We start from the raw sequence: 12,175 nt of genomic DNA, 5'->3' as shown, positions 1-12,175 counted from the left end.
TGTGTGTGTGTGTGTGTGTGTGTGTGTGTGTATGTTTCAGTGTTGTTTTTTAATATGAGTATTGTTGTGTAATAATGGGGGGGGGGGAGAAAAAAATCAGAGGAGCAATTACAGTATTTATTCATTTAATGTTGTTGACTCATTGAATGTGTTTTATAATCAGAAATTTCCTTCTAATTGCCGTTGTTTTTAAACTACTTGTAAAGAAGAAAAAAAGAGACTGACTGAAAAACAACTTGGGCATTGTTCTGTAACAGAAAGAAAGAAAGAAAGAAAGAAAGAAAGAAAGAAAGAAAGAAAGAAAGAAAGAAAGAAAAGCATATGTTGTTTTGTGTTTTGCAACATAAGACAGCCCACCTGTGTTGTAAGTAAGGCTGAGAGTGTGTGTGTGTGTGTGTGTGTGTGTGTGTGTGTGTGTGTGTGTGTGTGTGTGTGTGTGTGTGTGTGTGTGTGTGTGTGTGTGGTGGTGGTGTGTGTATTGAGACACACAGGGTTTGGGCGTGTGCTGTCGCTCTAAGCGCCCTCTTCTTCTTCTTCTTCAGCCTACACACACACACACACACACACACACACACACAGACACACAACACTGCTCCATATCAGACGACGCACTTGCCATACACCGGCAGCCCGTTGTTCAATGTTTGTGTTGACCGCATCTGCTTCAGTGAATCTGTACCGCGGGAGAAGAAGAAGAAGACACCCTGTCTAATGACGAAAATAGTGAAGGGCAGCAGAGCTTTGAGGGGAGCAGCGGGAAGGATGTCGACATATTATTGACTTGTGTTGAGTGTCGTCGAGACGAGCGAACCGCGCCGTGTGTTTTGTAAGTAGTCCAGCCGCTGTCTTTCTGTTTTGTGTGTCGCGCAGGAATAACAACAGCAACAAAATGTTCCTTGCAGACGCTGGACGGAACATTTTGTTGACGTCAGGACATAAATCATTCCATCAGCATCTCGAAACTGGAGAACTGCTCCTAGTAAACATGAAAAACGAAACAAATGCGTCAAATCAGTGAGCGCGCCTGAATTCCATTCATCTCTAGTTTGTTACATCGTAGCGAGCTGTGCAACTATCAAATACACGTATACATACAGCGCTGTTCTGCATGGAAATAATGGTCGATGCAGGAGGAGTGAGTGCATTTAAACCAACAGATCCAGAGACGATTGGCAGAGACTAGTTTTTGTACTCTGATGGGTTTTGTTTAGGGACGTTATTGAAACTTATTATCACATAGATTGGTTGCCATTATATGTATTGTAAGGCTAGCAGAGATCAGCTCACCCAGATGACCACGTTGTTTACATTAACCATCGTCTGAGAAATCAATAAAGGTGATGTCATTGTATTACAGCAATATATATATATTTTTCCTGTAGGCTATATTACACACAGCCATACATAGGTATATATCCGTATGTATGTGTGTGAATGTATGTATGTATGTATATATGTATGTATAAATAAGTATGGGTGTGGGTGCATTGTTGTGTGTGTTGTGAAAGTCTTTAAAGGGTGACACCCCTGGTACAGTATGATCACTAATATTATGGGCAAAAAAAATTGAATTCAAATTCTGACCAGATGCTTTACTATGATCCAGAACCTAAAAGTAATATAAAAGTTGTACAAATGATTTTCACAGGTAAGGTTACATGACAGGTGGAAGAGCTAAAAATAGATTTTCAAATGGAATACTTGATGGAGTATCCACTGAGCACAGCTGAACTTGATTTATTTTGATCTTCTTAGCAAATAACAGAGTTGTTTAATAACCTTTTTGTATTTGGTTAATTAAATATCATAGGTATGTTATCTGCTCCATATGCAAGGAGATATATATGTATATATAAAAAAAGAAATTCAAGCAGACCATAGATGGTCAACTGTTATATGTTATAGAATACATATTTTAAGTAGGTTGTCAGAATAAGTTTGGAAGGAATGAAATCACACAGGTTGTGAGTGAAATAGATTCTTCTGGCACTGCACCAAGCATTTTAACTTATAACACCAATAGATCACTGTCAGGAAAAGTCTTGTATATATATTTCCCCCGGCAACCTAAAATAGCTTTCTTTATGCCTAGTATTACATCACACGACGCAAGCGTAATATCATCTGTATTAGATACTGTCAGCAGGATGAGCGCTTCACTCCAGGAAACTCTGGTATACTTTATGTAGATTTTGACTGGCTTCCCTTTTTTACTGGTTTCACTTTGAGTTTTATTTCCTCGTCAGCTCATAAACAGACTTTCAAGTAATGATTCATCTAGAATTTCCCAAATTCTTTGTTTTCTCAAATTTCCTTGTTCCTTGTTTCCCCTCAGCTACTGACACAGCAGCAGTGAGAATGACGGAGTATAAGTTAGTGGTGGTTGGTGCAGGTGGCGTGGGCAAGAGTGCTCTGACCATCCAGCTCATTCAGAACCACTTTGTTGATGAATACGACCCAACCATTGAGGTAAAGTCAAGCTGGTATTTTCAGTCATTTGCCTTTGTTATTTAATTATTTATCCTCAGTTCAGAATAATGTTTCCTAATTTAAAATATAAATGTGAAACATCAAAATGTCATCTGAAGGGAAAAGCATTCCCGCCACTTTAATCAAACTGGCCACAGTTTTCACTTTCTTTTCAGTAACAGAATACATTTCCCTGTATACTTCAATATCAACTGATCAGCAGGAGAATTTAGAAACATTGAACATCTTACATTGGATATTGATGCATTGCTCTTCCTCACAGGACTCATATAGAAAACAGGTGGTGATTGATGGAGAGACGTGTCTGTTGGATATCCTGGATACTGCAGGTCAGGAAGAGTACAGTGCAATGAGAGACCAATACATGAGGACTGGAGAGGGCTTTCTCTGTGTCTTTGCCATCAACAATACCAAGTCTTTTGAGGACATTCATCAGTACAGGTTAAATGAAAGAAATTTCTTGCATATTTTTTTTAATAAATATATATATTATTCTAAATGTTTATTTCATTGCTTTTAAAAGGAACAGATTAAGAGGGTTAAAGACTCAGATGATGTGCCCATGGTGCTTGTGGGTAATAAATGTGACTTACCAGCACGCACTGTGGACACAAGACAAGCCCAGGAACTCGCCCGCAGCTACGGTATTCCCTACATTGAAACCTCAGCCAAGACAAGACAGGTTAGAAACATTCTGACCAAACAAATTCTATTATATACCATTTTATTATAAAATTCTGTCAAGTGTCAAGCTGCCGTAATTTAAAAATAAAGGTTCTTTATTGGCGTCTGTGGTTCCGTGAAGAACATTTTTAACATCCATAAAACCTTTCCACTGCACAAAAGTCCTTCATAGTGGAAAAAGGTTATATAGAGTACTAAAATGTTCTTCATGCTGAGACAAAATGGTTATTTTAATAACTGTTTGCTGAAAGGTTCTTTGGGGAACCCCAAAATGGTTCTTGTATTGCATTACTACAAATATATATATATATATATATATATATATATATATATATTGTAGCTTTTATTTTTAAGAGTGTGGATGCATGTGTAGCTCAGGATAAACTATCACCAACAGGCAGAATGTAAGAAGAAAAGCCCTAATTAGTTTGCATGTGTTTCTTTCTAGGGAGTGGAAGATGCCTTTTACACTCTTGTCCGTGAAATCAGGCAGCATAAACTGAGGAAACTGAACCCGCCAGATGACAATGGCCAAGGCTGTATGAACTGCCGCTGTGTGGTGTCATGATCCTGGTAAACATTTTTTATTCTTTAAGCTGCTAAACCATGCAACCTGGTATATATTCATATGATTCTCAATAAGTTAAACATACAAGTATTCCTCATTTCAGTTACTCAGTTCTCCCCTTGTCTTTGCAGTGAATGTGCATGACCTGGATTTTAGAGCGGTGCAGCCTTCCAGACCACAAACACTGCAACACCTACACAGATGCTGGACATTTAGAGCAGACTGTGTAAAAGGGAACTCTTTAATCTGGCAGCCCTGCAGTCTTCTTAGGGATGTTCCCGTCTCGCTCCTTCACTGGAGATGAAATAAGTTGTACCTCATTTCAACGGTCTCAACACTGGAGTTGCTACGACTGGATGAAGCTGTCACACTTAAATATATTTACATTAAACAAACTATCTACTCTTAACTGGAAGTAATAGCTCAGAAAATAACCTCTCATATTGCTTTGTCAGATGTGGATGTTAGAAAAACACTTTACGAGATGGAGAGGAGAAATACTACATCAGTTATATTAGCATATGTCTGGATGTGAGGAAGATTTGTATTGTCATTTGCTTAGAGCAAGTCTAACCTAATAAAATGTACATAATTCATGGCGTTCTCTTGCAAAGAGGACTTTTAGTCATATGCAGTGTGTTTATCACAGGTTATGGTGCAATAGATTGTGATTAGAGGTTACAACTCCGATAAGTCTTTGATTTGCACAAGATTTAGGACAAAATTTAGAAGTGGATGACTTTATTCTTTGTTTGCTTCTGGTTTTGAATGGCCCTCAGGGTCTATGTGGCTTGATATTCAGATGTGATGCTTTTTATTTACGAGAGACAAACGCATTGCAGATAATTGCATTGGCTAAAGACGACAGATTAATGAACATCTCTTCAAATAATAATCATAGTTGTTGAAAAATGAATGCAAAGTTACTATAAACTTAAAAGCTTGGACTGAAAAGCCTTGTTGATATCCTTGCCAAGCACTGTGCTGTACCCATGTTCAGGGCATAAGCTTGAAACTTTTACATGTATATCATATTGTCTAATCTTCAACTGCATTTCCCCTTTATGCCATTCTGAAGTCAGTTTTCCATGATTGTGTCTTTAGAGAGTGAAGACTGATGTAGGTTTAAATGTGAAAAATTCAAATGAAAAAAACTAATAGGATTGTTTGTATACCCTAACTGTAAATTATCATAGGGAACCTTAATTTATGTGCGCTATATTTATTCAAAGGCAACATACAGTATAGCCTTGTAGTTGCAGGGAAGACCAACAGTCTGGACTTTCTCTTTCTTGATTGCTTAAAAGTAGCTCATGTCTCTGTAGTTCATTTATGTGAACCTAATCAACTCCTAGCAGTGAGTGTCTTCTCTTTCTGGTTGAAATTTGATGATTTTTCTCTATAAGGATTGCGGTGTGTTTTATTCCCTGACAGTCTTGATTCTTCTCAAGGACATGCATGGGCGGATATGATTCTCCCTTTAAATCACGTCATTAGCTATGGATATGACCTTCAGTGGTTTCTGACAGAATGCTGTGGGCATACACAGATCTTTTTGATGAATTTACAGGCTGTGGTGCCACAGAATAATCTGGGTTTATCAGGTGGCGTGATTGCTGGCACTTACTGAATATTATTTTACTTTAATAATGTTGTCAATGTCCATTTTCCGTAACACTCGAATTAACATTATGTAAAATATCCCACAAACACGTGACCTATCCTCTGTATTCTGTTTTGAACTTGTACGCCAACTGCTGCTAAATAATTATGTTTTCTTTTTTTATGGGTGACAAAAAGTGGTATAGCTAACACAGCGATATGGTAGCGTTCCCACAAAAACGAAAATTCCAAAAGGCAGTGTCTGTTCTGCTATTAAATATATTGGGTTTTGCAGCAATTAATAGGCTACTTAAAAAATATATGAGTATTTTTAAGAACTTATTTTTATTTTGTGTCTATAATGTGTGAAGACAACAATGAATTTCCTTTTAACAATATACATTTGTGCCTACCGTTATTATTGTTTTAAGAAAGAATATCAAATAAAGAGGCTTTCCTGATGTCCTGAGTATCATTTTTACATTTGCATATACAAAAGTCACATATTACTCAGTTACTATATCCTAAAAGTGAATTTATAAAGTTTACCAATATTATTCTAGCAGTACTGTATAGCACGTACACGTCAGTCCTGCGTCATCAGTCATATGACCGGAAGTGACTTAATGCAATTCCTATCGTGATTTCCTTGTTAGTTATGGACGCGATGATTTGAGCTTTAGCTTATGTCCATAACAACAACTACACAATTTAAATAATAAACGCTGTACAATCGTTGTAAGTAGTACATTAGTTCATAGTCTTTTTAAGCATGACGGCAATTAACGAAAGTTCCCTACGGAAAATTCTGTTTAAGGTAACGTTACGTTATGTAAAACACTTGCATACCAGAGAAGTTATTTACAAAGTGTATTTGTCGTAATACGGGTGATGTTTTCTCTTTGCACACAGATTTATAAGTACAGGGATCTGACAACACGCGACATAACAAACGTGACGTCGCACTATAAAGATCTTAAACCTGTGGTGGACAACTACGGTAAGACTTTACTCCAAACTTCAACCACACCTACAAATGTTTGGATGTTATTGCGTTAGCTTTATTTGAAAGAAAGTGGCATTTATTTTAAATACGGATAAAACAAATAAAAATAAATTCTGCTGTATATAAAATATTATACACTTGTGTTTTCATTTTTAAATATAACTAACGTTATATCGCTAAACATAAAAGCAGAAGTATTTGGACACAACAAAAGTCGCACTTTTTTTGAAGATACCTCTTAGTTTGATGTTTTGTATTTTTTGTGTGTGTGTAGCTTTGGTGCCACAGTGTAGCTACATTGTTAAGCCATTCTGATATTTGAATGTACAGTAGGGAAGAAAGATGTAATGTGTTTAATTTAGCATATTTTCATATAGCTTTATCTAGACAGGGCCATCAAATGTATGTCATGTGCACAATAATAGATTCTTCCACAAGCTCTGTGTAAATGTTGTGTCTGGTCCTCTGGTTTTTCTGAATGACACCAGTTCCATTTGTATAGTAAATTAATAGGTATGTATTATAAGATGCCCTGCACTTAATTAGTTTTCTTTATTTCAGTGTTCAATGATGGCTCCACTAAAGAGCTGTTGAGTCTCACAGGAACGGTGCCAGTAAACTACCGAGGTACAGAGAGAAGCGTTTGAGTTTCTCCACTCTTCAGACCTATTTAGCAATCCAGCTGTTTCCAGATGAGTCATTTCTTTATGTTGGACCCTTTTCCCTATTTAATATATTCCTCTTCTATAGGAAATGTGTACAACATTCCCATCTGCCTGTGGTTTCTGGACACATATCCCTACAACCCTCCCATCTGTTTTGTCAAACCCACAAGTGCCATGATGATAAAAACAGGGAAACACGTTGATGCCAATGGAAAGATTTACCTCCCATACCTGCATGAATGGAAACCTGTGAGTGCCTTTTTTTTGCTTTTTATCTTTGTGTGTTTAATTCAGGAGGACATAAACCTACTTTTGTTTGTTTTTGTCTATTTTAGCCCCAGTCTGAATTGTTAGGACTGATCCAGGTGATGGTCGTAGTGTTTGGAGAAGAACCACCTGTTTTCTCACGGCCCACCACTCAGGCAACTTACCCAGCATTTCCAGCAGCGGGCCCACCTAACAGTGAGTGTAGACTTATGTCTGATCTAAAAGAAAACCTATTTTAAGATTTATGTAACATGTGTAAGAGCGTTTTGACTTTGGCAATTAGCAGTAATCATATAATTCAATGTTTTTCCAGCTTCTTACATGCCAAGCACACCAGGGTTGCCTTATGGTCAAGGTCACTCTGCCAATCCAGGGTAAGTGCTTTCAGTGTGCCAATCAACCAATTCCTACATATAAATACTACCATTCAAAAGAAGTATGTTTTTTTTAATCTTTAAAAGAAATTAATACTTTTATTCAGCAAGGATACGTTAAATTTAACAAAAGTGACAGTTAAGACATTTATAATGTTTTCTTTATAGTGTTTTTTCTAGTTAAAATAAATGCTATCACAGTAAATGTATCACTAGCTGTTTTCTTCATTGATAATAATAAGACGTGTTTCTTGAGCAGCAAATCAGCTTATTAGAATGTTTTCTGAAGGATCATGTGACACTAAGACTGAAGTAATGACAACTGAAAATGTAGCTTTGCCAACAGAGGAATATATTTTAAAATATATTAAAATATAAAAACATGTATTTTAAATTGTAATAATATCAAAATGACTATTTTATAGTATTCTTGTTAAATAAATGCAGCATTGGTGAGTTTAAGGCTTCACTTTTCACAGATCAGATCTTGTTACATGCATTTAGACAGCAAGAAACATAGGGTTTTGGCGTCCTTTCACATGTGGTTCTAAATCCAGTACCTATCTGATATCTCATCTGACCTATATCTAAACATTCGTATCCAATTCTCCTCTTATGACACAATATCTCATCATTGTTGTTCTTTTAGATCTGTGCATGTAATACTGTAGCTCTTAGATAACAAGCAGTTGAGAAATGTCAAGCATGCATTTTTCTGCAAAGAACATTTATTTTTTATACCAAGCTGCATAATTTAAATCAAAATACACACAGGTAAAAGCACCATAAGTTACAGACTCGTGAAAATTGCAGTACACTCAAAGCAAGTTTTGTGCACACATGAAACAATGTGAAGGATGTGTAAAGGAATTTATTATTAAGCTGCATAAGCAAACTCCTGCATAATACACGGTTTGAGTGAACATCTCCAGTATTTCCAGAAGAGAAGAGCAGGAAAAGAACAAACGTGTCTTTAATTCACAATATAAAGATAATGAGGTGGGATATAAAAAGATGGGATAAATTGTTGGGTATGCGTCATTTGCATTAAACCTTGCTGTGTAAATGCCAATGAAATATTACTATATATATATATATATATATATATATATATATATATATATATATATATATATATATATATATATATATATATATATATATATATAATTTCTTTCTTTCTGTCTGCCAGTGGATTTCAGGGCTACCCTTATCCTGCAGTAGGCTCTGGATACCCCACTACCTCAGGCTCCTCTCTCTACACGCCAGTGTCTTCTGTCACTACAGTGGGTGAGCAAGCATCTTACGTGTTAAATTAGTAGTGAAATCAAGAATCCACTAACAAATAATGCATTTCTAAACTTGCATCAGTCTCAAAATCAAGTACACCACTAATCAAAAAATTGGGGTCATTAAAGGGATACTTTAAAGAATTAAAATTTTTGTCATTAATCACTTACCCCCATGTCGTTCCAAACCCGTAAAAAGCTTTGTTCATCTTCGGAACACAATTTAAGATATTTTGGATGAAAACCAGGAGGCTTGTGACCATAGCCTGCCAAGTAAATTACACTGTCAAGTTTCAGAAAAGTATGAAAGACATCATCAGAATAGTCCACCTGCCATCAGTGGTTCAACCATAACATTAAGAAGCGACGAGAATACGTTTTATATGCGAATAAAACAAAAATAACAACTTTTCAACAATTTGTCTCCTCTGTGTCTCTCCACATCACCATAGCACCATTTTGGAGAATATGAGCTGAATGCAGGCAGCTTATGCTCTTCTGTGTCAGCCGTGCTGCACTGATGTGCTGTTTTCTTTCAAATCAAAGTGTAAATATACACAGAGGAGACAAATTGTTGAATAAACTCATTATTTTTGTTTAGTATTGTCGTCGCTTCATAACATTACAGTTGAAACACTGATGGCAGATGGACTATTCTGACAATGCTTTTCATACTTTTCTGGACCTTGACAGTGTAATTTACTTGGCAGTTAATGGGACAGTCACAAGACTACCGGTTTTCATCCAAAATATCTTAAATAGTGTTCCGAAGATGAACAAAGCTTTTACGGGTTTGGAACGACATGGGGGTAAGTGATTAATGACAAAATTTTCAATTTGGGGTGGAGTATCCCTTTAAGTTTATTTAATTGATCAAAAGCAGTAAAGGCATTTATAATGACACAAAAGATCAACATTTCAAATAAATGACAATCACAATTTCCAGATAAATATTAAGCTGATTTCAACTGTAAAAATAAATATTTCTTTAGAAGCAAATCAGCATATTAAAATAATTCCTGAAGTATCATGTGACACTGAAGACTGGAGTAATGCTGAAAATTGCTTAAGAATTTACATATAAATATTAAAAAAGAAAACTGTTATTTTAAATTATAATTATATTCACATAATGACTGTTGTTTCTGTATTTTTGATCAAATATATTTATGTTTGGTGTGTTTTTGATGATTTTTTTTAAGACTTTTTTAGAATATTTGATTTCCCAGCTTTTGAATGGTAGTGTGCATAAACCCATTCCAAAAAAACTGTACTTTGATACACTTGCAAACATTTTTGTTTTTTGCTGTGTTTCAGGACCCACCCGTGATGGTACCATTGGTGAGGACACAATCCGTGCGTCTTTGGTGTCTGCAGTCAGTGACAAGTTGCGCAGGCGGATGAAAGAAGAGATGGATCGAGCACAGGCAGAGCTGGATGCACTGAAAAGGACAGAGGAGGACCTAAAGAGAGGCCACCAGAAGCTGGAGGAGATGGTGACCAGACTAGACCTGGAGATGGTACATGTGACTTTTTGATTTGAACCTTTTTACCTTATTGATACTTGAGCTAATAGTGACGTATGCTTTTACCTCTACTGTATATATAGTTTCTAGTAAATCCTTCTTTTAAAAAGGTATTGGCATGAAAACAATGTTTTTAAATATTTTGTAAAATAATAATGTTCTTTCCATTTAATTGCAGGCTGATGTGGACAAAAACACTGATCTCCTTAAGCAGAAAGATGATGAGCTGACTGCTGCTCTGAAAAAAATGGAAAACCAGTCTGAGAACAATGATATTGATGATGTGATTTTGCCCACCGCTCCTCTGTATAAGCAGATTCTGAACCTCTACGCTGAAGAAAACGCCATAGAAGACACAATCTTCTACTTGGGTGAAGCACTGCGCAGAGATGTCATTGACTTGGATGTCTTTCTTAAGGTTAGTCTCAACTGTACACTGTGGATTTTTTTATTACCGTTGTCTAAGCTGTAAAATGCAATATATATATATATATATATATATATATATATATATATATATATATATATATTAACTCTTGAGTATTATGTTGTGTGTGTTTGTGTGCAGCATGTGCGCCTACTCTCCAGAAAACAGTTCCAACTGAGAGCCCTGATGCAGAAGGCCCGGAAAATGGCAGGCCTCAGTGACCTGTACTGACCTGCCCAAATAAATCATTCCCCCTCTCAGCTGTACACATGCACTATATAGCAAGGACCCTACATTTTATCCAAGAACAGGAGGTTCAGGACCCTCCTTTTTATAACAGTCTTTCTAAGTACTGTCCAGAAAGATGTGAAAGGTAACAAATATACCCAGGACCAAAATATTCAAGTTTACATTGATATCATCATTATTAAAAACAACAAGTGCTTTGAATATATCTCTATTATGTAAAAAAATGAAGTGAGCTTTGAGGTTCTTCCTTTCACAGAAAGGAGAACAATGGAAGGAAATCAAACTTTTGTAAGAGATATTTTTGCTTAGGTATGGAGTTTAGCATAGCCTTGTTGCACTTTTTGTAACTTGTACCTCATATATTCTTCTAAAGTGTCTTTTCAGAAATAGGGTAAAAGGAAAGAAGTTTGAGAATTGCATTCAATATGCTCTACCTGAATGTCTTATTTTTATGTCATTTATTCTCCTAATTTGTACCTGTTTTGAATAATTCTCTTAAAATCAGCACTTTGTTTTATTTTTAGTAAATCGATCTTCTTAACATCTCAGAATCTAATTATATCATTATGCTTTATCATTATCATTGTCCACTACCTAACACACCTTTGCAGTCCTGCTTGTGATTTATACATGTTGTCAATCATAACATTCTTATTTACAGTTCTTATGCAGTCAGTTTACAAGAATGTGCTTGGTATTCTTGCAGATTTAATGACTGATTGAATTTGTATATCTATTTGAGATGTGATGCATAAGCCCACAAAGTATGAAGGGAACATTTTCATTTTTCTTAGTTTATTGCTAGATTGCTGGTTTAATCATGGATGAATTGTTTTTCTTATAATCAAGGGAAACAAGGGAATAACAAAATGATTGTGCATCTCTTGGAAGTATAAGGGTATTTAAAAATAAAAATCTGTAATAAAAGCAACAAAAACTCTTAAATCTGCGTCTGCGTATCTGAATGCCTTACACTGCCACATTAGATGCTTAACCTTTGCTTTAGGATTTTAAAAATGTAAAATCTA

The 12,175-nt window shown here is 35.8% G+C and overlaps 2 protein-coding genes across 2 annotated transcripts; both read left to right on the top strand.

The window, feature by feature from the left end:
- Window positions 1-496: 496 nt before the first annotated feature.
- Window positions 497-5,805, top strand: hrasb (HRas proto-oncogene, GTPase b). Its single transcript, XM_042728206.1, has 6 exons — window positions 497-826; window positions 2,336-2,469; window positions 2,753-2,932; window positions 3,014-3,172; window positions 3,623-3,747; window positions 3,874-5,805. The coding sequence occupies exons 2-5, from the start codon at window positions 2,359-2,361 to the stop codon at window positions 3,740-3,742; spliced, it is 570 nt and encodes a 189-aa protein (XP_042584140.1). The 5' UTR covers window positions 497-826; window positions 2,336-2,358; the 3' UTR covers window positions 3,743-3,747; window positions 3,874-5,805.
- A 161-nt stretch (window positions 5,806-5,966) lies between these two features.
- Window positions 5,967-12,092, top strand: tsg101b (tumor susceptibility 101b). The gene is made up of 10 exons (XM_042728204.1): window positions 5,967-6,161; window positions 6,257-6,344; window positions 6,912-6,977; window positions 7,101-7,264; window positions 7,351-7,477; window positions 7,596-7,656; window positions 8,849-8,946; window positions 10,263-10,465; window positions 10,650-10,889; window positions 11,040-12,092. Exons 1-10 carry the CDS (start codon window positions 6,117-6,119, stop codon window positions 11,127-11,129), a joined length of 1,182 nt encoding a protein of 393 aa, XP_042584138.1. The 5' UTR covers window positions 5,967-6,116; the 3' UTR covers window positions 11,130-12,092.
- Window positions 12,093-12,175: the final 83 nt, after the last annotated feature.

The sequence above is a fragment of the Cyprinus carpio genome, chromosome B7, assembly GCF_018340385.1.
Source record: "Cyprinus carpio isolate SPL01 chromosome B7, ASM1834038v1, whole genome shotgun sequence".
Lineage (NCBI taxonomy): Eukaryota > Metazoa > Chordata > Actinopteri > Cypriniformes > Cyprinidae > Cyprinus > Cyprinus carpio.
Note: the sequence above shows the minus strand (reverse complement) of the source record. Positions and strands in the feature narration are given on the sequence as shown.